The sequence below is a fragment of the Kwoniella shandongensis genome, chromosome 7 (assembly GCF_008629635.2).
Source record: "Kwoniella shandongensis chromosome 7, complete sequence".
NCBI classification, from domain to species: Eukaryota; Fungi; Basidiomycota; class Tremellomycetes; order Tremellales; family Cryptococcaceae; genus Kwoniella; species Kwoniella shandongensis.
The window spans coordinates 1,317,486-1,342,571 of NC_089293.1; the positions used below are offsets into that span (position 1 = coordinate 1,317,486).

Below are 25,086 nucleotides of genomic sequence, written 5' to 3' on the forward strand. Positions count from 1 at the left end.
TGGAGACGTTCGAATGTACCCGCTGTGGTCGGATGCAGTATACATGACATGTTGCATCTTACAACGCACTTTACACATCGATTTGAGAGTGCTCCGACAATCAAGCCGAACTCTGCAAAGCGTCGACAAAACTCAACGGGAAGCCTAGTCGTACTTATTAGCCAATTGTCCTTCCATCCTAGCACAGCTACTTACCTGACAAATCCCTCTTCTCCACCATGTGGACCAGATCCTGTCTACTCATACTGCATCATATGAGGCTCTATCAGCCAACGGAGCCTTCTGGAAGCTGTGACCTTGACGACTCACTGCATACATGCTCCTCGGAGACTGTTCCACAACGCATCGCTGGTCACACCCTTTGCACCGCCACCGGCCTCGCCGAAGAGATAACCTTCGCTCGCGTCTGCATGCTGTAATCTCAATGCGTCGAGGGATGATTGTGCCGCAAGAGGATATTGACCCAAGTTCATGTACGATATACCGAGGTTGAACCTGAACGTAATGTCAGCTCTCGATTGAAGGCAAAGGAGTCGGATATCTGCCTGGACTTACAGTGCGCGAACGAAATTGGGATGTAGCGAGAGCGCTTTGTGGTAGTACTTGATGGCTTCGTTTGATCTTCCGCTGTTAGCCAGAGTCGCACCTAGTCGGTTGTACAGAAGCCAGTCCTACATCATCCTGTCAGCATATGACGATACTCGTTGCACGTCTTACTTCACTCACATCGGGTCGAGCAGCGGATGCTGCCAGAAAACAGTCTTCCGCCTTTTGGTACTCCTACATAGAACGATATTTCAGCGTTGTTATCTTAATTCCCTTCATCCTTTGCACTCACCTCGCTCGCATTGAACAACACCCCCAGAGCCACCTGGACATCCGCATCTACTTCTTCCGGATTCTGCCTCGCCATATCGATCAACCTCTCGACCAATCTCTCTCTCCCACTATCCCCCCATCGCGCTTTACCCTGTTCGACACCTTCCACTACCCTACCTTCTTCACCTAATCTGATCCATCGTTCGAGGACTGTACACGCGGCTTCGGCTTCTCCTTCATTCGTGTAGCTCACGGCAAGAGCGAGGTAAGCCGGTCGATAATCCGGTTCCAGTTGGATGACTTTGGATAGAGCCAGTATTGCCTGGTCTTCCCTCTCGTTCTCTTGCTGCTTCAGTCCGAGGTTGTACCACGCATCGGGGGAAGTTGGTTCCTGTTGAACAGCTGCTTCGAGCTCCAGTATACCCTAAGATTCGATCATCGATCAGCATATTTCATCGAGGAGGACAGAAAGAGTGGACTGACCTTCAGGGTGGAAGAGTTACGAGGCGGGTCAAGATGGAAACCCACCGCCGCGGAGGCATACGGGTTCCGACTCTGGAACAAGTACCTCTCGACCTTGTCCCCTCTCCCCATTCCTCTTAACCCCTTGCTACCGGGTTCCGTTCTTTGAAACTGCTCCCAATCAGATTGAAGGTCTCCCCACCCTTCTCTTGCGCCGACACCGCTAACAGGCTCCGGAGCTTGTCGCATCGTACCATTGAATGCTGCGAAAGTCTCTTCGTCGAAGTCGCCATCGTCGAACATCCCATCCTCTGCCCATGACTGACCGGCACCAGGTATCGAAGTAGCGGATGCGAGAGCTTCTTCCAGGTTTTTTGGCACACCACTTCGTTCGTGTTCGGAAGACGATTCGGTAAAGTGGACACTTTTCCGCCGTTGTGGAATGGTGCGCTGACTAACATTCTCGTTGGACTGGACAAGAGCTTCTTGATCTCTGAATTGCTGATCCCAAGCGATCTTGGCATCGTTCATAGCGCTTCCGGACATGGAATGAGCAGGCAACGCTGACATCCATGAATCGAGTGCGGGATAAACTTTCTGTCCTTGAGGATATGGTGACATCCGAGCAATCTCCTCTAACTGTGCAGTGGTTGCAGGCTCCTCGTTCCGTACTTGTCCTTGTGCAGACGTCTCCTCTAATAAGAAATCGCCTGCCCAGTTTGCTGTGGTATTTGTGGACCGTCCAACGAGTTTAGCTCCTTCACCCACTTCTTCCCCATTTATCGCTTCGCCTTCATCTACCACCAATCCTCCGTCGCCCAACCCTCGGAGTAGAGTCATGAATTTGCTTTGTGCTAGTTTTGGGTTCGACGAGAGAATTTCAGATGAGTGTTCCAGATCGTCGACAAAAGTGCGTGCGGTGCGGGAAAGCAGATCTTGAGATTCGGTCAATGGTTCGGCGGGTCTGCTTTGCTGTTCGGGCGGTGCTGTCGACGGTCTGTTAAGAGTCTGGGCGGGATGGTAGAGCTCCTGTTGGGGTAATGGAGTGGGAGGAAGGGTGTGATACGGCATACCAGGATGGAATGGTTGAGTGTGGGGTAGCATGGGCTGATATGGACCTGTTTGCCAGGGAGCTGGTCCAGCCTGTCTAGTGGTAGGAATGCTCCGCGCTTGTTGTGGTGGTGTGTATACATGCTGCTCGAACTCCTGTTGCCAACCATTCATTTGAGGAGGTGGCGAGGTAACGCGAGACTGAGCTCGACTTGACCCAACCTGGGGATGAGGCGCGAATCCATCTGCCCAAGATGATGTCTGAGGTGAACCATGAACTTGTCGGTAGTTTTGTGGTGGTGCCGGGGACAAGTGTTGACGAAGAGAGGCAAGATCGAAGGCAGAAGGTCCGGTCTGTTGTGGGATGGAAGAGGCGAAACCAGCAGGAGGCGGCGATGAGACCTGGCCCCGGAAAGGCTATGATACCAATCAGTTGGTCAGCATATACGGGGTTGACTATGTCATACCTATTTACCTGTTTGGATGACCCTGCTACGTTGGGTACAGAAACCAATCGATCCTACCATCATGAGTCAGCGAAATCTGATTTGCATGATCAGCTGAATATCTCACCTGCTGCAGGGATTGATCTCTATCCAATCTTCCAGTGACATTCTTGAGTACATTTGTCGGACCACAGTCGATCGCCCCTCCTGAGAGGAAGGCAGACATTGTTGATATTGCACTCTTAGCCGGAGGGGTCGTTGATAGTGGTGGTGGAAGAAGAAGAAAACAGAGAAAGAGACATGATTGTTGGACCGGAAGTGAAGGAGGTTGCTTAACCGGAAGGCGACAGAGGGTACAATTACGTAAAATTCCTAGCTGCTGAAACACACGTCATCACTTTCTGTCCTCTTTTGCCGCTCAATGGCAACCATTTCTTTGGGTCAACCAGTTCGGTCATCTTTGTCAGTCGCATACGATACTCTTACTTCCTTCTATAAGTCAAAGGGCTCACACTACGATGTCCTCCTTCTCCCCGCTGACGGCGAACTTGGTAACCTGCTTCCGAACAGCGGCGAGAGCATCAAGTGTAACGGGGCAATGCCGGCCAGGACCATCTTCCTTGCGGTCAGATCGACAACTCTCAACCCAGTCTTTGCAACAGGCACCTCGACACTACCTTGGCCGAATCACACCAAAACGAATAGCTGTACCCCGATCTGCTGTCGAGGGGGGTAGTGCTCCTGCTGATGTCGGGCTTCCTCGGCGGTCGATCTGGCGTCCCATCGTGGTATGTGCTTGTCGCACCTATTAAGTAATGCGATCATTGCTGACGCTAGTCCTTCTAGTTCTCGTTGGCACTGGGTGGTGGAGGATATGCTCTCGCGGCGACATATACGAATTTAGAAACACAGAAATGGGCAGAGAAGCTTGGAGGCGGATCATGGTGGAGAAAAGGTCGAGAACAGCCTTCAGATCGGGAGATGAATCGAGCGAAACAATTAGAAGGAGCCAAGGTGAGTCTGAGCTCCTTTTCACCTAGATTATCTATTGCGTATACTCACTCCGACCTGTTACAGAGCGCTCAAAAGACACTGAACACGCTCCCAACGACCCTTTCTTTCCTCCCTAACCTCCTTCTCATCCCTGTACTCCGTCTATATGTCGTCGGCTCCGAATTTTACCTCAATACCCCCTCTGCGCAACTTGCCCCTCTGGGCTTGATCGGGTTCATGGGAACCGTCTTCCTTGCGTGGAAGGTGAAGCGATGGGAGCCATTCATGAGAAAGTGGTGGTTGCATCGACCCGTGTTGTTCACTCCCTCTCGTAGTCGAGAGTGGGCCAACTGCGTTACCTTGTTCACCAGTACAGTGAGTTCGCGAGTGCTGCTTCGCACGTTTTACAGAACTGATTCCACGGCTTTTTATAGCTTTCGCATCAATCGCTGCCTCATTTTGCCTTCAACTCCTTCGCCCTATTCTCATTTGGCTCAGCAGCCTTCGCCTACCTGTCTTCACCACCTTATCTCCCCGCTACTCCCTCCGCAACTCATTCTCCTCATTTCCTCGCGTTCCTACTCACAGCAGGATTATTCTCATCGCTGTCTTCTCACCTTTGGACCAACCTATTCCGACTTCCTCGACTACTTCGAGCTCTCGCTCACCCGGCTAGAATATCATCTCCGCAAGCTTTAGCGAACCACCAAGCAATCCTGCCTAGTCTGGGAGCGAGCGGAGCGATCTACGCCGCGTTGACCATGACGGCGTGTGCGTATCCCGAATCGAGTGTGGGGATCATCTTCATTCCTTTTATCAAGCTTCCTATAGGTCTAGGAGTGGCTGGTATGGTGGGCCTCGATCTGTTAGGGTTGATCAGAGGTTGGAGGTGAGCTCAGCGGTCATTTCTACGATCGTGCTATTCGAAGTAAGCTGACTAGGGTGTATTCGGTCTAGGTTGTTCGATCACGTCGCACATCTTTCAGGAGCATTGTTCGGCTTCGCGTACTACGCTTGGGGACGAGAGGCTTGGGCGTGGACTAGAAAGCAACTTGGCGGACAGCCGAAGAGCATCGGTTATATATAATGCATGCACCCCTCTGCTCAATACTGGACTCTATAATCAAATTCCCCAAAGAGTCGTCCGCCCCTTCCTTTTCGACGCGTCTTGGCCAAAGACCTCACCAACATGTGTACTGCACCATCCGTCAGGTAGCTCACTGCCATGTATCTCTTTCCCCTCTGTCCCTTGCCCGAAGTATCGCTCGTACGTGGAAAGTTCAAGCTCAATATCTCTCGGTCTGTCCTCCATAGAAGCAATCATTTTCTCAGCGGTGTCTTCCGTCTCAAAATCACGTCCATACATTTCCCGATAAAGCCATTTTCGATGTGGCCAATCATCCTGATTGGGATCTATCGGAGCCTGATGACGCAAAAATCAGTGGGTTAACAAACAGGCTGCCACATCTTGATCAGAAGAAAAGAAGCAGTTGATAAATATACTCACCACAGGTGTTTTCTTGCCATCTGCTGTCGCCGCATCTCCTGATTGTGCTGGTGCAATGGACATGGGAGGTGGTCCCTGATTTGAAAGTTGCTGTCAGTTAAGCATAAGCAGCACATATCTGGTAAACAAACCGCCCCCCTCCTTTGATATCCAGAACAGGTATGTATCGACTTACAGCGATGTCATCTCCGTCAATTGTGCAAGTGTCAACTCGCGACTGCATCTTTGTAATGGGAGTGGGAGAAGTTTCCTGATTCACACAGTGTTGTCAGTGTCCCATGATCAGCACATTGTACAATGAGCATTACATACAGAACGTTCACCATTGATGGTTGGTCTGACTTCTACATCCATGCCTGCTTCACTTTCCTGGAGCACCCTGTTTGTGTCAATTGAGCCACTGTTGACTGTTGATTCCATGTTGTCATCGAAATTGGGTTCAATCTTCTCCACTATTGTCCTTGTCTCATTCTGATTGATACAGTTCCATCCAATTGGGTGACTGTCAGTTCTTGACTCTGTGATCTCACTTTGAGTTGACTTTGTTGCCTTGTTTTGCAAATGTCACATTAGCCAGACAGCAAACAATCAATCATTTCAACCTACACTCACATGTTCAGAATCATTCATATGCTCTTGTTTGGGGTCAAACTGTGAGTCTTCACTTGTCACTGCTGCTTTTCGCTTCTTCCTCTGCTTTGGCCTTTTCTTGCTAAGACTCAATGCATCCTTCCACCAAGAGTGGGAATACTGCGGATGTTTTGATGGTGAGGCTAGATTCAGGGTGTTTGTTTCAGAGACCAGCAACTTTGACATTGCCACTGCTCTGCGCTCCAGTATTTCCATTTTCTGCCTTTCTGCTTCAACTTTGACAGCTTCAGAGTTCCTCAAACTGCTAGCTGCTGCCAATGAGCTCAAGTAAGCAGCATCATTTCTGGCTGTGTACATCCTTGATACACTTTCCTTCCAATCTACAAATACCTCGCATTTGCGTAATGTGTCAATGTCATTTTCTGTTCCATGCTTATCCAGTTTCTTGAACAAGTCAGTGAATGGCTTATTGGCTGACTTAAGAGCTTTGTATTGATCACGCTCCACATCTTCATGCAATTCTTTGAGTCTGTCAGGTAGACTGACTCTAATTGAATTGAGGATCTTTGTTGATTCTTTGGCTGCAGCAATATCTTCACCTATGCTATGCATCTGATGGGGCATTGTATACATACTGGTTGCCAGGCCAGAGACATGTTTGCTATTTGTTCTTTTGTCATGGGTGAAGAATCTTGGTGTTCCCAAGGCACTGTTGACTGCCTTCTGTGCTTGACTGAACTCATTCACATACTTTTGCACCAACTCTTCAAGTTGTTCAGTCCCAATTTTCTTTGTAGGCAAAGGAATGGTTAGGGGGCCTTCATGGTACTGATCTGTGTTCGATGACAGTGTTTGTTCCTTCAAGAGTCCCTTGACGTACTTTGGGACATCCTTCTTGACATGTCTTCCTGTTTGCAGGTCAGTGTATGTGATTGATGGGACAAGAGAGACTTGCTTTGTCTGTGGATGTATTTTGATGGAGAATGAGGAGGAGATGTCAGTTTGAGGAGAAGGCTTTTTTGTACCCAACTTATAGAGATTCTGCCAATGTTCTGGAGTAGTTGGGGTGGAGTATTCTGCACCATACTGCTCTTCCAGTGTTTTGTGGATCTCTTTCAATTTTGCACTTGCTTCTTCCCATACTTGTTTGGAATATACAAGCCGCTCTTCAACTGTCTCCTTGTGCAAATCAGACTCTCTCTCACAGAGACGTTCCAATGAGTTTCTGAAGCTGCAACAGGCAGCTGTTGCACTGCTCTGGATCAGGTTACGCTGAGATTCATTCCAGTCCAACAAAAGTGAGTCCAGTCTTCTGTCTTGACCACTGCGTACAGCTAGGTATTTTCCATCTTGCTTGTCATAACCTTCGAATGCTTCGTCCTCAACCCAACAAAATAGATCCATTGCCCCGTTGCAGTCATCTGTACTAGGGGCATCAACATTTTGCTCTTCCTCAGCGTCTTGGTTCACAATTTTTCCATCCAATGTATTCTGAATCCTTTGAAGGATACCTAAAGCCAGTAAGGCTTCTTGCTGGTTTTTGTCTCCCTCCCTCTCACTCAGGACCCTGTAAATATGCCTTGCTTTGACAGCCCTGTCTACAAACAACCCAAATGATTTTGCCAACTGTCCTGTACAGAGTGGTGAGTGATCAGAAATTGGATACTCCACTGCCAAGTCTGAAAGCTGTTGGGTTTGAGGATCATGTTCTGTGAACAAATCACGAAGTAGCCTGGGAAGCTTCTGGGGCTGGTTCTGTGTGTTTGTGTGGTCTGACCATTTTGGATGTACAGCAAAGACAACTTCCTTGGTGTCTGGGTGAGTGTATGCCGCAAATTTGATATCAGGACCACAACCTGCTGAGGTGTCAGAGGGGGAATTGCTGCCCCCATTGCTCAGAGAGGACATCGTCGCGAACAGTGAGGAATTTGATGAAAATACACAATGAGGCAATCAAATGGTCAAGATCTAGAGTGGTATTTCCAGGTACCTATGGGGATGCACAAGGTGTTACTGATTAGCAAGATTACCAGAATGAAGACACATTGTACAGCAAGGGCAATCTTCTAAGAGAAAAAAAGCAACCAGCCACTAACCTTCTTGTATACCAGGGATCAAATTGGTCTTGTGATAGGTCAATTGAGTGAAGGGTGTGATGTGTATGCAGTTGAGATTGATTTCGTAAGTTGGGAGGATAGTTTAGGAGATCAGAAGTTGAGAAAGAGATCAAAACAGATTCGGAAGAAGGATAGGTCTGGATGTAAATAATATGACATAGACATTGTAACTGAAACCCGGATTGGGTCTTACAACCTGTGTATCAAAAGAATGCACAAAGGATAACTAACAAAGGCAAGATGACACATAGTATACTCTTTTCAACAGATGAAACAGGATAGTGGTCTGCGGTCTTCATGGGCATTTGATGTGAAAGATCAAGTACCTCAGCTGTTTTTGACATGATATTGTGCTATCATGCTAGCAAGAGGTCATTCTCATGATTTACAGTGCACATTCTGTCATCCGGTATTGAGTGTTCTGGTGTCAGTCTCCTGAGCATCTGCAATTATACTGGGAATCAATGAGGGAAAAAGTAATGACATGAGGATAGCCATTCTCCTGGTACAAGTAACAAATCCATGGGTATATAAACATGATGTTGAAATGATTGTGTGCGTCCTCTCCACACTTTAGGCATGCTTTCAATAATGCCCATAGTCTCCTCGAATGAGCTTCCCCGATATTCCCAAGAGTCTTCATCACGATGCTGCGGATTTTCACAAACTGACAGACTGGGGCTACCAGCTGCAGTAGCAGTCTGTGATTTACATACATGAGTCCTGTCAGCTCAGTCTACAACAGAGTGGGCTACCTGACAGACTCACAGAAACAGATTCTCCTGCCCTCTTCTCATCATCAACACATTCAGCAATGACTACATCCTCATCAAGTGTGATCACTGATGTGAGGTGGTGCAAGATTTCTGCTGTGGAATCAGCATTTGCAGAATGGTGCTCCACAACCTGTGTGCTGGCCACCTCTTCAGCTTCAGATTCACTTGCAGAGGAAGTCCGGTACTGCGGTTTAAGTGGAACAGTTTGCTGATCTGAATGAGCTGGCTCATGCGTGCTGACTGAAGTGATTTGACTTCTAGCTGAGCAGCCAGGAGCTGAATCTAGAGCAGCTGATGCATCACTTCCACAATTTTGGCCACTGTCTTCTCCACGAAGTACTGCGGCATATGTGATAGCTCTACTGTAAGTCCGAGGAGCTTCATGACTGTTGATTGTCTCTTTGTGAGAAGTGTTGTGTTCCCAAGACTGCAAGGCCTCTGGACCCTGTGTTGTCTTTGGGTCAATGGAGGTTTGCTTGGAGATAAAATCAGCATCCTTTCTGGGCCAGCTGGTGCCTCCTCTTTGATCATAAGTGTTCTGCTTTGACCAGGATGCAGTAGAGTAATGCCCCAATGCAGAAACTTGCTTTTTCACCTTCTTCTTTGACTGTACTGTCCTTCCTTTACCATTTGCATGGGTTGCAACCTGCAGTGGAGATGCCTCACAATCAACACTGGGTGTAGGAATAGGTGGCTGCAAAAAAGGAGACACAGGTCTGGTCGGGGCCTTGTCTTCTTTGTGTGTCTCTGTCTCTGTGGTTTCTACAGGTTCCACATATGTGTTTGGGTCACCCTGGCTCATTCTCTCTGCCTCCGCCTGCCTCTCTGCCTCTGCATGCCTCTCTGCCTCTGCATGCCTCTCTGCCTCTGCATGCCTCTCTGCCTCTCTTACCAACTTTGTGAGTTTCATCCAATCACCAAGAATCACTGGACACTTGCAATTAGTGGTTTCTGGTATAAGGGTACACAAGTCTTTTTTGAACTCCTCCTCCAAACTCGACAATGCTTCCATCGTTTTTGATTGTTTCCACCAAGCATTATCCAAAGTCGTTTGTGCCTTTGCAATGCTTGACCGCCGAGAACTCTTGCGTTTGCTCTTCCTTTCCCTCATCCTGCATGCCACAAGATGAGTTGATGCAATTGCGGTTTTGGTACGTGCGGTGTAAGACTCTCGTTGCTTCTCAACCCATCGGGGATAGTAGTACCGAATCGTGGAATTGTCCTTTTCGCTTGGATTCCATCGGTTGAAGGTCTTGTGAACGCTGTCATAACTGTCGTCTTGTGCCTTTCTTACTGAATCACTTGTGCGGTCTATCCACTGTGGCAATCCTTCCCATGTTTGTGTGTCCAACAGATGTTCTATTGCTTCCATTCCTTCATGCGCCTGTTGCTTCGGATCTTGTGATTGTGCACTCTTCTCCGTTCCCTCTGAGGTAGACGTTTGTTGGACCTCTGTCAGAAGCTTGTCCCAATTTTCCAGAGCGGTGTCCCATTGGATGGCAAGCTTGTCAATTTGTCTGGCAAAGCGCTCAATTGGGAGTTGGTTTGGTTTGAAGTCCAGGATGTTGCCGACAAAGCTCTCGGGTGGTAATTGCTGCTCAGAAGGACATAGGTCTCTGAAGGGACCTGGAGGTCGATGACCTTCTGAGTTATCATAGACCAACTGGAAATTTACCTGGTTGACTTTCTCCCGATCCAGGACAATAGCAGGATACAATCGGGCTATCTTGATGTTTGGATCACTAGATCCGTTTGCCGAGGAGTCCAGTTTGCTGATCTGAGACATGATTGTTAGGTTTAGGAGTGGTAAGTGAATGCCAGAGAACTACGTAGTAAGATATGAATCTACACGGGAGAATTGAGAATTATCCAGTCAGCTCCACACTGATGCCACACTCCAGAACCAATCACTTAGGAGTGTGCACAGGAAGGGGAATGGTAATGGTGAGCACTCCAGTAGGTGAAACCCTAATACACACCTGAACTAGACAGTGTTCAAAGCTGAGATGCTCTAGTGACGAGATTGAACTGATGATAGTATGTTATTGTATGTGAAGATCTGGTGTTCATAAGACTGAAAATGGGATATTGAAGGTGACTGTGCATGGAACAGAAAGAAGAAAACGATAACAGTCTGCAAGAAGATTTCCCCCTTCTTATACCTTCGACTACTTGAATCTCACCCCTATGACATTTATGACATCTAGCAAAAAGGATTATCATTGGTGTCAGATAGGTTCTTTCCTTTGTTCTCTTGTATAGCACTGACTATCACTGATATGTATGGTCGAGGTTCCCTTCGACACAGTGATAAAATACTTGTTTTGGAATATGTGACCTTTCATTTCTACACTTTGATACATGTCGCACACACACATAACCTTTCATTTAGCTGGGTACTCAGCACTTGACAGGGATGAAGAGCAGTGTCTCAACAATCTATGCTTTCACAGTAAACTCCCCAAGCCAAGTGGCAGTCTTTCACCTGTGTATTGGCAGTAGCCCTTAAATATGGTTGCAAATTGGGGAAGTGTCACCATAATCAACAGAGGCTTCAGTCAATGAGGCCCTATCACACTACAGGGACAAGGTTGAGTGATAAACGCCAAAAGGCATCAACTTCAATGACAAAATGGACAAGAACTAAGCAAGAATGACGAAAACAGCGAGAATCCAGAGAAAACAACCTCTAGATGAATGTTGTGGCCTTGGACTGACTGAAGGCTAAGTGATATTGTCAAGAGTGATAGCAAAGGTACCAAACCCTAAGTAAAGAGGACAAAGATGAGAACAGCCATTCTCCTGGTATAAACACAAACCCATAGGTAAACAAATATGTCATTAGAAAGATTGTGTGCGCCATCTCTTCACTTTAGGCATGCTTTCAATAATGCCCATTGTCTCCTCAAATGAGCTCCCACGATATTTCCAAGAGTCATCTTCACAAATAGACAGCTGGTGACTGCCAGCTGCAGCAGCAGTCTGTGATTTACAGACATGAGTCCTATCAGCTCAATCTACACCACAGTCGGCTACCTGCCAGACTCACACAATCAGATTCTCTTTCCCTCTTTTCATCATCAACACATTCAGCAATGGCTTCATATTCGTTGAGTGTGACATCTGGTGTGGAGTGGTGCACAATCTCTGCTTTGAAAGGAAGACTTGCACCCTCTTGTACATTGAACGGTCTGCCCAAGGTCTTGTCAGTCTTGGATTTAATTGCAAGGGCAGGCAATGTTTGGGTCTTGTGTGGCAAAGCATTTTCCACATCATCAGACACATCAGATGTGGTGAAAAAGGTCTGTCCATTGCCTAAGCTGTTCAGTTTGGTGATTGAAGTGACTGATGTAACACCTGACACATCCTGTTCACTTCCACTTCCCATAACTTCTGGTGTGTAAGTGGCACTTTGGGGGGCCGTGTGGCTGGCAATTGTGCTGTCCAGATGAGGACTGTGTTGTCGTAAGTGAGATGCCCTCAAACTCTGTGGAATCATTGAGTTGCTGGAAAAGTGGTCAGGTGCAATATAACAGACCCAATGTGGCTTATTCAGCCTGCTTTTCTGAAGAAAGCTGTTTGACTCTGACCAGGATCCATTTGGAGATAGGGGTGCATAAATGGTCGACCTTCTCCCCTTTTTGTGTACTTCAGTCCACCCTGCATCCTTCACCTCACTATCACCTTGTAGAGGAATTGTCCCCTGCTCCATGCAGATATCAGGTAGGACTGGCTGTAGCGAAGGACTTTCAGAACTGGTTGGACTTTTGTCTTTCTCATCTGATCCTGATTTCCAGATCTCAGGTGATGTCATCACATGAGTTGTATTTCTTTTACCATTCCTCTTTGCTTGGGATTTCTGTCTGTTCTTGAGTAGCTTTGCCATTCTTTGCCAATCAACAAATGTAGATGGTACAGATCTCCCAACTTTCTTCTCAAAGTCTGCATCAAAGTACAGTGACTTTGTAGTTGCTGTTTGGATGTCATGCCGAGCAGTGTAGTCATCTAATAGCTCCAATGACCGATTTGCTATGTGATGACATCTGTACCATGCTCTCCGAGTTCTTGCATTGTACATCTCTCCCCGGAGTTTGAGCCATGGTTTACAATACTCCCAGACAAGAGAAGACCTGCCATTGCCAGATGGCCCCCATCGATCAAACAGCGTAACCAGCTTCTGGTAGCTTTCATCCTGCTTGTCCTTGAGCATATTAAATGCACTTTCTGTGAACTGTGGCAGCTGTTTCCATATCTGGTGGTATTCTTCCCTTGCTTGGACTATGTGCTCTGCAGTTATCAATGGTTCCTGTTCCATGGAACCAATCTCAATATCACCAGACTTTGTGGGCATGTTGTGTATTGCTTGACCAACATTCTCCTCCGATTCCTTCAGCCTTACACTGAATGCTTCCACTTCATCTGCAAAGTGTTCAACTGGAAGTTTACCAGTTGAAAATGTGGAGATGTTCTGAGCAAGACTTTTTGGTGCAGTTTGTAGGTCTGTATGAAGGATCCGCTTGGAGGAAACCAGAGCTTCGCCATGTGTTTGCCATACTGACTCATTGGAGAACAGTCTGACAGACATGGATTCATTGATTGGAGACAAGTACAAACCTGGGAATGTGCCGAGCCTGCAAGAGCTCACCTTTCTTGAAGTGTTTGCAGTGAACTCCTGCTCTGTGATCTCAGACATGACTGATCTTTTCACAAGAGAGGTGTAGGTATATAAGAGCTGTTATGTGATAGATTATGATCAATGTTGGAACAATTGAGAGTTAGTAAGTCTGCCCCCTACAGAAATTGGGCTCATACAATCATAATGTCTGTACATGAGGCAATGGTGGTAATGGGGTCAACACATATAGGAATCTTGATACAAACCTAAGTTGAGAGTGCTTCCACAATCAGATAACATATAGTTTGAGAAGAGGTAGGGGATGTGAACAACAGAGAAGTAATGACATGTCCTTGTGTGTAAATATATGATACAGGTGCACCCCAAGCTGAGATGATGTGGCATGCAAAGGGAAGAAGAGAGAAAACACAGTATGTCAGAAGACCTTACGCTTCTTACACCCTACATTGCATGGCTCTCACCTAATAGGCATCATCAGTGGTCAATGGCATATCCAGTTTGGTCCTTCTTTTTGTTGGCTTCTCTCAGAATGCAACTATCACTGCCATGATGTCATCAGTGGAGCCACCTCAAGAAGGACAAGCAAACATGTCTCACAAAACATGACCCAGATGGTGCCAAACCGGTGGCAAACAAACGGAGGAGTCTTGTGGTCTATTTCAGTGTCTCACTTCAGGTCTGTCAGCACAGCTTAGCAAGGTCAGCCCAGAATCCCTACTAATCACAGGTCTAAGATTACTGTCACAATTTTGAAGCCTATTGTGCAGTGATTGTTATGGAAGGCTCAAACAATTATGTCCAATTGCACATTCCCTCCTATTGTTTATCCACACACATCATTATCTATACCGCTACTGAAATATTGCTTGAATACATACATCTCATCTATGATGGCTGATTGGGTATCACACTGCCACACAATATGCACACAAGTAGGGTCCAATCCCTAGATACTCCTACGTCTCTTCATCCATTTGCTGCCCTCATCACTTGAAATGTCATCATCACTGATGCTCTGCTCAAGTTCATCTTTGTTCTCCTCAACTATTGCCTCTGCGGGTGGCTCAACATATGAATCATGTTCTTCAATCGGCCTGTAGCTCTCATGAGAATGGTACTGAGACATATTTTCAGTGTTGTTGTCATTGAGTAGGGCCTAGGAGTAACTTCCAGCATTAGTGTTAGGTCTTAATAAAAACTAAAACCTCACAGCAGTAAACATGTATGCCAGGGTGGAAATTGTAAAGAACTCACATTGGAGTGGTCATTGACCATTGGACCACTTGGGTAGTATGACAAATCAGGCTGTGGACCCTATAATGGTAGAGTCTGTCAGCACATGTTCACCTGTTTTGAAACAACAAGCAGGTGCCCTTCCTCCTTCCAAAGCTAATGTATCAAACATGGGTGCCCTGCCAGGCAAGATTGGGCACAAGGTGAGGGAGATACAAAATCACTGACCGGGCCAGAATACATGGGACCATGTGAAGGGGGATAGTAACCAGCAGTGTGTGTGTAATATCCTTGATGTGGGGTTGTAAAGTTCATAAAACCAGGAGGATGGAAACTGTATGGAGACCAACCGGTTGCGTCTGTTGCATGAATCTCATACGAATCATGGTAGTGCTGTGCATGATTGGGGAATGGTTGGAATGGTGTGTAATAGTCAGGGTTGTTGAAAGACTGTGATTGGCCTCCTTCATAGCCAGGATGAGGATACCATGCTGTTGCACCTGGATGCAATGGTATATCACCAGGTGCATATCCAGACTGTTGGGCTGCAAGGATTTCATGTGCTGGGTGTCTGGGATCAGCGTCCCGCAGCTCCGTTTGAGTCTCCACTGGCGCCAATTGTGATTCGAAAGTAGATTCAGCCACTTGACTAGAAACAACTGAATTTTTCACATCTTCCCCATCATCTCCGCATATAGATTCCGGTGCACAAGAGGATAAAGCTGTAGGTAAATTTTCTGGACCTTGCATCATATCTCGCTCAGCAGCCCCTGCAACTTTCAGACCAGAAGGGGCATTTGATGCACGAGTCGTAGTATCTGAATCCTGTGCTTCACTCCTATCATGTTCTGACTGTGACTTTGAGGTGGTCTCAATCACCGACCTTGCAGTAGCTGGGTTGTCGCTCTTGTGTTCAACAAGCGTGTGTGCAGACTGTGATTCAGGATGACCTCTGGCTGCTTGACCTGTAACACTTGAATTCCACACCTGTTGTTTACCTCTTGGTGCTGTAGATGCATGTGAAGAAGCCACCTTGTCTGCAGGAGGTGGAGCAGGTTTGGTCCACTTGTTCTTCCATCTGGCCGTTCCTTGATATGTTCTCTGTCTGGGCTTTGCAGGCTTTGCCTTTGACCTTGTCTTTTGTGGCACCACCGTCCAATCTTCGCCAGGGGCCTCATCAGCTGAGAACTGCTGTGGATCTGGAGAGTTGGTAGATCCTGATGGGTAGCCTGCAGACTTAAACTTGACAGCAGGGTCAGAAAATGGTGTCCTGTAATAAGTCTTTGTCCCTTTGCTGTCACTCATGCTTGCGCCATCTTTGGTGTAGAGGTACTTGTTTGCGTGATCCACAATTCCTGCGTCCATTCTGAAACCAGTGTCACCTTTCTTTCTGGAGTTAGATTGAGAGCTGGTTGCCATTGCATGTTGATGTGTCTGGGTTTGATAGGAGTGTCAGCATATCATGTCTGCTAACCACATCCCCACCATCACATACCAAAAGCCTGGTTGTGGGTGATGTCTTGTTGTCCAGCTCGGAGGATTGGAGACCAGACACAGAGGTTCCTTCAGATTTGATGAAAGCATCTTTGCCTTCTGCTGACTTTGTGTGAGCTGCAGGGGTCCCTTTGCCTTTGCTCTTTGTAGCAACAGTAGTCTGGGCGCTGTGTTGGGGTTGCTGATCTTCCAACTCTTTCAAGTCTTGCCAACCCTTGCAATTTTGTGGAAATGCAAAGGAACCTAGACGTTTTTGGGCACTTTTGCTGACCTTCCGTTTGACGCTTGCCAAGCCAGAGACAGCTATTTGTTTTGCCATTTTGGCATCTTCAGAAACTCCAGGTGTTTTGCAGCCTTTCCCCTTTCGAGTATAGTCCTTGGTTGACAATGCTTCAGATGCCAGAGTAGACCTTGCTTTATACAGGTCTCTATGGTGGGACAACCACTTTTCATACCAGGGATAAAGTCTGCTCTCTTGATTGTCATCCAAACTTGCACCATATTGCAGCCCCCATTTCTCCCGCAAATCCATATAAGGTCTGATCGCCTCTTCAAAGCTCTCGTCCTGTCTCTTCCGCACAGTTTCAGTGACCTGACTGACCATTTGGGGTAGATGGCTGGACAAAAGTGTCCTACATAGGACAGCATTATGATTGGAAATGTGTCTCCGAGTTTCATACTCTGAGTGTTGAATACTCCTATTTTCTTGCTCAATGTCCTCCAGCTTCTTTTTATTGGTGGTTATGGCATCATGCACATCACTGATCTTCTTATCGATTGATTTGTCCAGTATTTCAAGCGGGAGAGGTTTTTCTGAGACAAGGGGAAACTCAACATTGATTGGGAATTCACTCTCTGGTGCTTCACCATAGGCAAGCAATCCATTCACAGAGTCATCCACTAAATCTTGATACGTCCTGTCGACAAATTCATTTCCAAAGGAGCAATATATCTGGAAATCCACCGTCTTGCTTTGCTCGTCTACCCCCTTCCAGGAATGAGACACTGTACATTCACCACTGATGTCTGCTTCGCTAGATAATGTCTGCTTCAGACCTTGGGTGACATTCTCAGACTTCTGGGGAGACATGGTTGACTATGTGAGCCAATGACCAAGATAGTAGCTATAATAGGGACATTGATCAGGTCAGTGAATTTCTCTAGCTTAGAATTCTATAGTGCATGCTGACACCAACATAGAATGAGAGAGCAAAACAAGAGAAGGTACACTTTCAGCAATTGGAGTATGATATGAAAGAGGGACCTGGGAGATTAAGAACCTACCTACTTGAAGTGTGGGAAGAAGATTGGTCAGGTTGTGATATGCGTGGTATGAGGTGTTTGGTATGAGGAGGAAGGCCTGTTGTGTGATATGTGAAGAGGAAATTGTGTAGAGTGAAGTGAAGGGTGTGTAATGTGTGATGGAAGGTGTGAGATCTTATGTGTGCTATGTAGGGTGAGCAAAGTGGATGTGTACTGATAAGTTGTGATCAAGGTGGTGAAGTGATAAATAAAGTAGAATTGAAGGGACATCATGTTCACACAACACCCTCTCTTATACCTGTTCCAAGCAGAGTGTTGTGCTCATGGACAAAGGGCCTTCACCATGAGTTGCAAACAACCTTGGCTATATTTGCAATGATGACACCCTTCCTAGTTCCCTTCATGACAGGGGGGTGAGACATGTTTCGTATCCCTTGACCGAAAGGGAAAGCAAGGATGCTGTGCAGTTTGGTTGTAACATATAACAAAGGGTTTTGGACAATGAGGTGATTTCAGGCCCACGCATGAGCTATTTTCATTCTTGCTGAGTCTGGGGATGATACATGTTTCATCATGTGTACCACCTTTTATGGCACAGCAATAGCTGTTTTAGTGGGGAACCTTCCCTTATGCCTTGTATTCACATTATCCCTTCCGGCCCCCTTCGCCTTCAAACGGCATTATTGTCTTCTCTTTGACTATTGAGTGAACCAGGGAGAAATCGTTACACGTTTCAGGCTCAAACAGCGTCGTATCACTGTTGAGGCTTCATTCCGCAGCCCTATCGACATATTGACAGACAAGCGGACTCTGGGAAACAAGTGATGGACTACGGAGTGCGCTTGTCGTCCCGACTTAGCCATGTTCCCCTTCATACCGCTCCATGATCTACACGCTGATGTAAGGATCTGCAATCTGTTTATCCGCCAACGAAGCTTAGTCGACATGGCAAGGTTATATAGCAGTTCAGACCAAGCGATCATCCGTGTAAAAAGACAACGAAGAAGTTGGGTACCGCGTGTATCTGCATAGTACACACCCGCATGTTATATATGCCCCTTAGCCGACCACATCTACAAACGCCTCTAAAGTCTATCGCTCTCTAATCCTTCTTGTATTCTTCTCGACCCCTTGCGTCGGTCTTGGTCCAGATGGACAGACTTTGAGGAGGAGAGAAGAACTCTGCCCATCCCTCTACGAGAGCACATAGACGGACCACGTTAACCACTTGCATCTTGATCTTCGTCATTCGACTTACCCTCATCGATCGTGATTTCACCCTGATGCCATCCGAGCACGTCTGTCCACTTCTCGCCGGCATGGTCCTTGCCGACTTCGACCTTCTTAGATCCATCATCGTTGCCGTTACAGATGACGACGACACATCCGTCGTGGTCTTCGTCTCCCATACGAGCCCATGCGACACAGTTGGCTAAAAAGACACACAATTCCATCAGCGTTGCTGTTTGACGGGTTGCGCTGTCGAGGTTGGCTCACGGTGGTCCCAGTAGTCTCGCAACTCTCCGTAGGCGAAGTGCTTTCGAGCTCGGATGATGTCCTCGAGTTGGCTGACGGGCTTCTGGGGGTTCTCACCCGCAGTACCATACAAATCACCGTAGAACACACACCTGATTAGATATCTGTCAGCTGGATGTCACGGTGCTATTGAATTCTACTCACGGGTAGCCGTCCACTCTGAGGAGGATCAATGCATAAGCGAGAGGCTTGAAGCCGGACGATACCCATCGTTGCAGGGATTGGCCAACTTGTGTGTCGTGCTGTAGTGGTCGCCGTTAGAGTCTAGCTTGAGAACCCATAGTTCAGATACGTTCACTCACGTTGTCCACCAAGGTACTGAAAAGGAAGAGGTAGTCAGCTTTGCCTGACTAACCAAGTGAAAGTACACTCACACGGCGTCGATCGGTCTTCGTTGAAGAAGGGTGTTATCGAAGATCTGTCGGAGGTCATAGCCTTCTCTCGCCTCTCCAGCTTGCTGAAATAGAAGTCAGTCACCGTGGAAACAGGTCCAGCACAAAGGACACTAACGTAGAAGTTATCTGTAGTACCCATATCATCGTTAGTTCGTGTTTGCCCATGAGCCGCTACTGGAGGGGACTCACCTTGTAAACAAGAGTCAAAGCACGAGAACTGGGTGCCGAGACCCTCGAGATACTCGACGAGAGCATCAACAGAGTCGTGCCAGAACTCGCCAACGCAGAAAGCCTTGGCTTTACCACCTTCGCTCTCTCGAATGTGCTTGACGAACTGGGCGATGAAGGATTGCTGAACGAACCGACCGGACCATCAGTACATATAGCATTAGGACGAACGTGTAGCGACTCACCGAAATGTGCTTGACGGCGTCAAATCGGAATCCGTACGCGCCGGTCTCTTGGAGGATCCATTTACCCCATTTGCTGCAGAGTCGCAAGTTGTGTCAGCAATCGGATTGGCAGCACCGCTAAAAGCCTACTTACTTAAACTCGGCCTCGACCTCAGGATGGGCATGGTCGACTAGTACCATGATAATCAGTCTTTATGGTTGACAGTTTGGGAGTATGACTCACTATCGGCGAACATGAGATAATCGTATGATCCTAAACCGAGATCAGTAAAAGTCGAGATACATGCCCAGCAGAAAGCTTACCATTCTCATCGTCGACATCATCTGCCCAATCCTTGCCATCACCTTGGATCTATACCTTATGTCAGTTCCTGTCGAACCACTGCGTCAACGGGACTTGCTCACCTTGTAGATAGCTGTCGTCTCAGTCTTTGCGTCGTAGTCTACACCTGTGAAATGGTTGAAGTTCCACTTCATGGAAGAGTACTTGTCGCCTCTACCAGGGAAGGTGAACCTGAGACGGTAATGATCAGTGTAGATTCTGTTGCGTACGATGACAGTTCGGAGCTGACTAACTTGGTCCATCCTTCGATATCGTGCATCTCGCCAACGGTTTTGGTTCTGTCGTTCTCGTCTACCATGGTAGCTTTGAATTCCTCCTTCTCGTCCGCACCAGCTCTGTAGTAGATCCCGGTCGTCAGCGGGCTCCACGCATTAACGGCTTGAGGGGTTTCAACCACCAGACTTACTTGTGGTTCATGACCGCATCGATGTAGGTGATGATACCCTTCTCTTTGGCAGTCTTGATAGCGCTGAGGAGGTCTTCCTTGGTACCCCACTTGGAACCTTTCGAACCTTTCTGGTCGAACTCTCCGAGATCCCAAATGTCGTAGCTAGACAATAGAGGATATAATCAGCTCAATCACCATAATGCACTGGCAATGTAACAGCACTTATGCGCGGCGTCCTTCTTCCGGCACAGGAAGATCGTACTCACATATCGTATCCTGTCCCTTCACTGATGCAATCAAATACGAACGATTAGCATCCTACAACTTAGCGACCCAAAGCATGGACCACACGCACGGACTCGAGCCCTTCGTAGGAGCTAACGGTAGCATCAGCATCAGCTCATGCATGGTATACATAGCGGATATCCAAAGTCCACTCACGAGGCAACCAACAAGCTGTAATACCCATCGAAGCCAATCTATCTGCTTCTTTCTCATACTTTTTGAAATGGACACCACCACCTTCAGCGTACCATCTATCCACCAGCAATCAAGAATGAGCTCCGGCTCTGACTCTAGCCTTCGCATGGCGAACGGGTCGGTGACTTACTCAAAGTACTGCATCATAGTGAAGTTCCCTAAGACCGAAACATGTTGTCAACACTCATCCCCTCGAGACGATACAAGACTATGGACTATGATGAAGGGGGACTTACCCGGTCCACCTTTGTAATCCTCATTTGCGTGAGAAGCCATCGTGTACTATCTCTAAGTCTATGACTGTTTCTAATAAGAAGAATCAGGTGAGAAGTGATGAGAGAGACAGAGAGAGGGAGAAAGAGTTGTAAAGTTGAAGTGGTTACTGTCGAATGAGGCTTGTTCTTTCATGTGCACTGTGGTTTGTTGTCTCAATCCGGTGATGGGAAGTGACGTAAAACCACAACAGAACCATGCATGCCATTCCCATCCATTCCTCAGGAACGAGGTACTACCTCTTCCCCTGTATCAACCCTGAACCTCTTAATCGAAAACTGTACATACATAGCTTGAACACATACTATGGCAATAATGTACAGAAGCATACAATCACGCTGCTATGCAAGATAATGCAATACCCCTCTTTCCTCTTCGTCTCTCATCAAGAACTATGAGCAGTAGACATCAGCTCCATCCAAGCCCAGACATGCACAACTCACCTCTCGCTCTATCAGACTCTCTACCCTCTTTTTGATCTCTTTCACATCCGGAGGGAACCTCTTTACGACATCGCTGACAACAGCATCGATCAACAGTTGCAATGTCAACTTCTTCCTCGCCTTCATGATCCGGACGATCGTCGCTTCGAGCACGGAGACCCGGTCCACAGCGACTTGTTCGTTTGTCTTTCGCGATTCCTCAGCCTGACAGCACAATTTAGCGGCTGTTCTTCCAGAGGTGATGTGATGCCGAGCCTTGACACCGTCGCCTGTAACAGACGGGGCCACTCACCGACATGTCTTGTTGGATCTGATTGATCTTGAACTTGATCCTATCGCTGGTGAAACCCTTATTCCAGGCGAATACGTCGGTAGGGTTGATCTCCTTTCCTGGCGGCTTCTTCAACAAAACACGAGTACCCTTTCGTCCCAGTGCTAGAGACTGGACGGTCCTGATCAACTCCTGCGCCTCTGTTCGTTCCACAAGAAACGCAGTAAGCTATCATTACCTTTATCGGAAAATGACGGAACCCACCAATTCCCGTCCGATCTTTCAGTTCTTTGAACGTCAAAGTGTCCACTTCGTTAAACTGCAGCATAACCACAGCTTGAAACAAACTGACACCAATCTCGTACTTCCCACTTGGGAATCGACCGGTAAGAGTGACGGTAGCAAGCTGGAATCGCCAAGACAGTTGACGGTTCTTATGCTGAGTCGAGTACCAGGACGTAAATGCGTCGACAGACGATTGGAGATCCGGCGTGAGCTGGAAGTTCCAACCGTCCTTGAGTAACGGATACCTGATAAGCCGAGCAGGTACTATCAGCAACTGTAGCCCGATAAAGCATTTGGGGTACTCACGCAGGCCAAGCAGACTCTGTAAGGACGTTCGCTGTGAAGTTCCCAGACTCTTTGAATTGTTCGGGGTTCTTCGCTTGCGCTGACTGGTATGCCTTTACGAGACTACCAGTGGTAATTGATTAGCCATCGAAGTGGAGGAAGGCTAAAGACCGCTCACGTCTCGGATAGCTGCAGATCCTTCATCATGACGTCTCCTGTTGTGAATTCCTCTCCCATCTCTGCGGAGCAAGAACAGATCAGTATCGTCCCGATCGTCGACGTCCACACGTTCACTAACCTTTCTGCAACTTCACAATCATATTCCGCTCCATATCGTCACTTGCACTCTTGCTAAGCAACAACCTCTTGGCGAGCTGGCTCGAATAGAATGCCTTGAATACGTCCTTGTCTTTTGTGAACCCGATGAGAGCGATAATCTCGTCGAGGTGTGTGTTGAACTCTGCTTCTGTTCCCGATCCTTGTCCTTTGCGCATGGCCACATCGAGATGTTTCGCTAAAAAGTGTCACCACTCGTTAGCTGAGTTCGCATAACGGAGGGAATAAAATTAGACACGATTGAGTGGACTCACCAATCCATTCCGCTGGAGCATTCTGCCGACTTCCCATACCCAGTTTGAACCCTGTTCTAATCGCTTCTTCCAGTTCAAACTCCCTTGTCCTCTCTGTCCTCTTCTTCTCCAGAGCTTCTTTCTCCTCCCTCGCTTTCTCCGACTCCTCTTTATCTACTTCCCCTACATCTGCTATAACGGCTGGGAACAAATCTGCGACCGCTTTGTCGGCAAAACGCTTCAGCTTCAAGGTCCCGTCAATCATGTGAGGATCGTTAGCCGGATCAGATATAATGGTTTTGAGCCTGGCTTCTAAATGATCTTGAAGTGCTCTGAAGAAGAGTGGGAATACGTTGACGTCGACGCTGAGTTGATATAGTCTTGCCAGAGCAGGACTGTCTGCATTGTCCATCGCTTCGTCCAGTGCTACGAGGATCGACAGCTTGTTAGTCGTTTTCCAAACAACGGAAGACATTATGTATGTTAAACGCACCTCGTTGGATGATTTTAGTGCCTTTCTCCTCTCCTGCTTCTCTCCTCACGACTTGCACAACTCGTTCTGCAACCTCGATTGACAGACACGCTTCGCCTCTTTCCTTTTCCTCATCTACCTTCTCCAATACCCACTCCACGTACTTGGTAGCCGACATTCCGCCTTGTTCCACGCTGTCGACGTAGCTCATGGAGCTGGATTGATAATATGATGTGGTGAGATCGACGAATGGCTCGGAAAGGGTAGAAAAGGTAGAAAGCAGTTTGGCAAGAGCAGAGACGGAAGAGATGGTAGGTCGAACGTCTGTGCTGGGACTGCAATGTGGATAAGTCAGCGCGATCATTGTTCTCCTTGCTCAAAGTGATTACATACCTGCCAGCTTCTCGTTCAGCAGTGACCCAAGCAAGAACCTCATCTCTAGTTTTCTCTGCCAAGATCTCGTTCTCCCAGATGAACTTCTTGAATGTAGCGATCGAAAGTTCGCGTATTGATGTGATCCCGTTACTGGAGTTGGAATATACCCGATCGAGATACACGAATACGGCTGATAAGAGAGACTATCATGCAGAGATCTTGTCAGCTATTGTACGGTTGGACGTATCACAGCTAACTCACCACTCTCCCTTCGAACGCCTTCCAACCCTGCACTAGTGTGCTCAACCACCCCTTCTCTCTAGCCATTATGCCACCTCTCCATTCTCTAGCCAGACCAGCTGTGCTCTTTTCAAGCTCTTCCTTGACACGAGTATAGATCGTGGGTCCAAGTGTGTGCGGTTGAAGCACGAGGGTATGACATATTGATGAGAGATGGTGGTATGAATGGGCAGTCTGTTGGCCGGAAAGTAAAGGGGCAACGGCCGAGAGCAAGGTATTTAGCTGATCCTTCACTGGTGGCGGAGCAGGTTGAGCTGGCGGGCACAGACGATCATGGAAGTCAGCACTTGGTTATTGTGCATTGGGGACATTTGAGTGAACCCACCGGGAAGTGACAACCTGATTGTTTTGACCCCTTCCTTCCCCGACCCGGAAGGATCGCGTTTCTTTCCTAGCGTTGTCGGGTGGAGTATATCCACATGCGCATTCTTACTAGGCTGATATGCCGAGAAAGCATCGCTCTGCGATGGCAACAGAATGAGCGAGGTCATGGCGGACTATCGAGCAGCGGTGTGATGTAGTCGAGGTGATACACACAGATAGTTACAGGTTGATGATGCCTGTAAGATCGCGATTAGCTACAGGCAGGTGAGGTTGGCCGAAGTGGAGGTGAGGAGGGGTGAATTGAAGCGGAGAATATGAGGGAAATTATACCACGTCATTATATATCATGTATTCTCCTTCCACGTGTTTTCCTTTCCTTATCAGTATGGCGACTTATCGGAGAACCGAGGGGAACAAGGAGAACACGGGGGGAAACACGAACAAGAACGGGCCTCCAGCTAGCGAGATATCAAGCATACTTGTAGTTACTCACTTTCTCTAACCTTCTTTCTTTTTGACTCATACCATTTCAACATATCCCATTTGA

General features: G+C 47.5%; 5 protein-coding genes across 5 annotated transcripts; 1 reads left to right on the forward strand and 4 right to left on the reverse strand.

Annotated features, from left to right (window-relative positions):
* Positions 1 to 100: 100 nt before the first annotated feature.
* On the reverse strand, positions 101 to 3,003 carry CI109_104358 (uncharacterized protein; the record flags this gene model as incomplete). Its single annotated transcript, XM_032005397.1, has 9 exons — positions 101 to 144; positions 196 to 245; positions 310 to 495; positions 556 to 671; positions 727 to 780; positions 839 to 1,243; positions 1,303 to 2,748; positions 2,807 to 2,851; positions 2,905 to 3,003. The coding sequence occupies 9 exons, from the start codon at positions 3,001 to 3,003 to the stop codon at positions 101 to 103; spliced, it is 2,445 nt and encodes an 814-aa protein (XP_031860358.1).
* Positions 3,004 to 3,295: 292 nt separating this feature from the next.
* CI109_104359 (uncharacterized protein) lies at positions 3,296 to 4,857 on the forward strand (the record flags this gene model as incomplete). The annotated part of the gene is made up of 5 exons (XM_032005396.1): positions 3,296 to 3,565; positions 3,624 to 3,791; positions 3,855 to 4,145; positions 4,205 to 4,659; positions 4,728 to 4,857. The coding sequence occupies 5 exons, from the start codon at positions 3,296 to 3,298 to the stop codon at positions 4,855 to 4,857; spliced, it is 1,314 nt and encodes a 437-aa protein (XP_031860357.1).
* A 36-nt stretch (positions 4,858 to 4,893) lies between these two features.
* CI109_104360 (uncharacterized protein) lies at positions 4,894 to 5,907 on the reverse strand (the record flags this gene model as incomplete). Its single annotated transcript, XM_032005395.2, has 5 exons — positions 4,894 to 5,193; positions 5,278 to 5,352; positions 5,453 to 5,527; positions 5,590 to 5,826; positions 5,890 to 5,907. 5 exons carry the CDS (start codon positions 5,905 to 5,907, stop codon positions 4,894 to 4,896), a joined length of 705 nt encoding a protein of 234 aa, XP_031860356.2.
* Positions 5,908 to 18,489: 12,582 nt separating this feature from the next.
* On the reverse strand, positions 18,490 to 21,218 carry CI109_104361 (uncharacterized protein; the record flags this gene model as incomplete). Its single annotated transcript, XM_032005392.1, has 20 exons — positions 18,490 to 18,581; positions 18,646 to 18,819; positions 18,885 to 19,015; positions 19,068 to 19,165; positions 19,226 to 19,241; positions 19,298 to 19,380; positions 19,434 to 19,444; positions 19,508 to 19,670; positions 19,732 to 19,804; positions 19,865 to 19,901; positions 19,955 to 19,984; positions 20,035 to 20,083; positions 20,137 to 20,245; positions 20,308 to 20,409; positions 20,481 to 20,624; positions 20,729 to 20,749; positions 20,818 to 20,839; positions 20,904 to 20,998; positions 21,073 to 21,100; positions 21,179 to 21,218. The coding sequence occupies 20 exons, from the start codon at positions 21,216 to 21,218 to the stop codon at positions 18,490 to 18,492; spliced, it is 1,518 nt and encodes a 505-aa protein (XP_031860353.1).
* Positions 21,219 to 21,556: 338 nt separating this feature from the next.
* Positions 21,557 to 24,706, reverse strand: CI109_104362 (uncharacterized protein; the record flags this gene model as incomplete). Its single annotated transcript, XM_032005391.1, has 12 exons — positions 21,557 to 21,607; positions 21,659 to 21,862; positions 21,951 to 22,129; positions 22,194 to 22,459; positions 22,521 to 22,622; positions 22,678 to 22,738; positions 22,798 to 23,013; positions 23,090 to 23,494; positions 23,562 to 23,875; positions 23,934 to 24,118; positions 24,177 to 24,469; positions 24,541 to 24,706. The coding sequence occupies 12 exons, from the start codon at positions 24,704 to 24,706 to the stop codon at positions 21,557 to 21,559; spliced, it is 2,442 nt and encodes an 813-aa protein (XP_031860352.1).
* Positions 24,707 to 25,086: the final 380 nt, after the last annotated feature.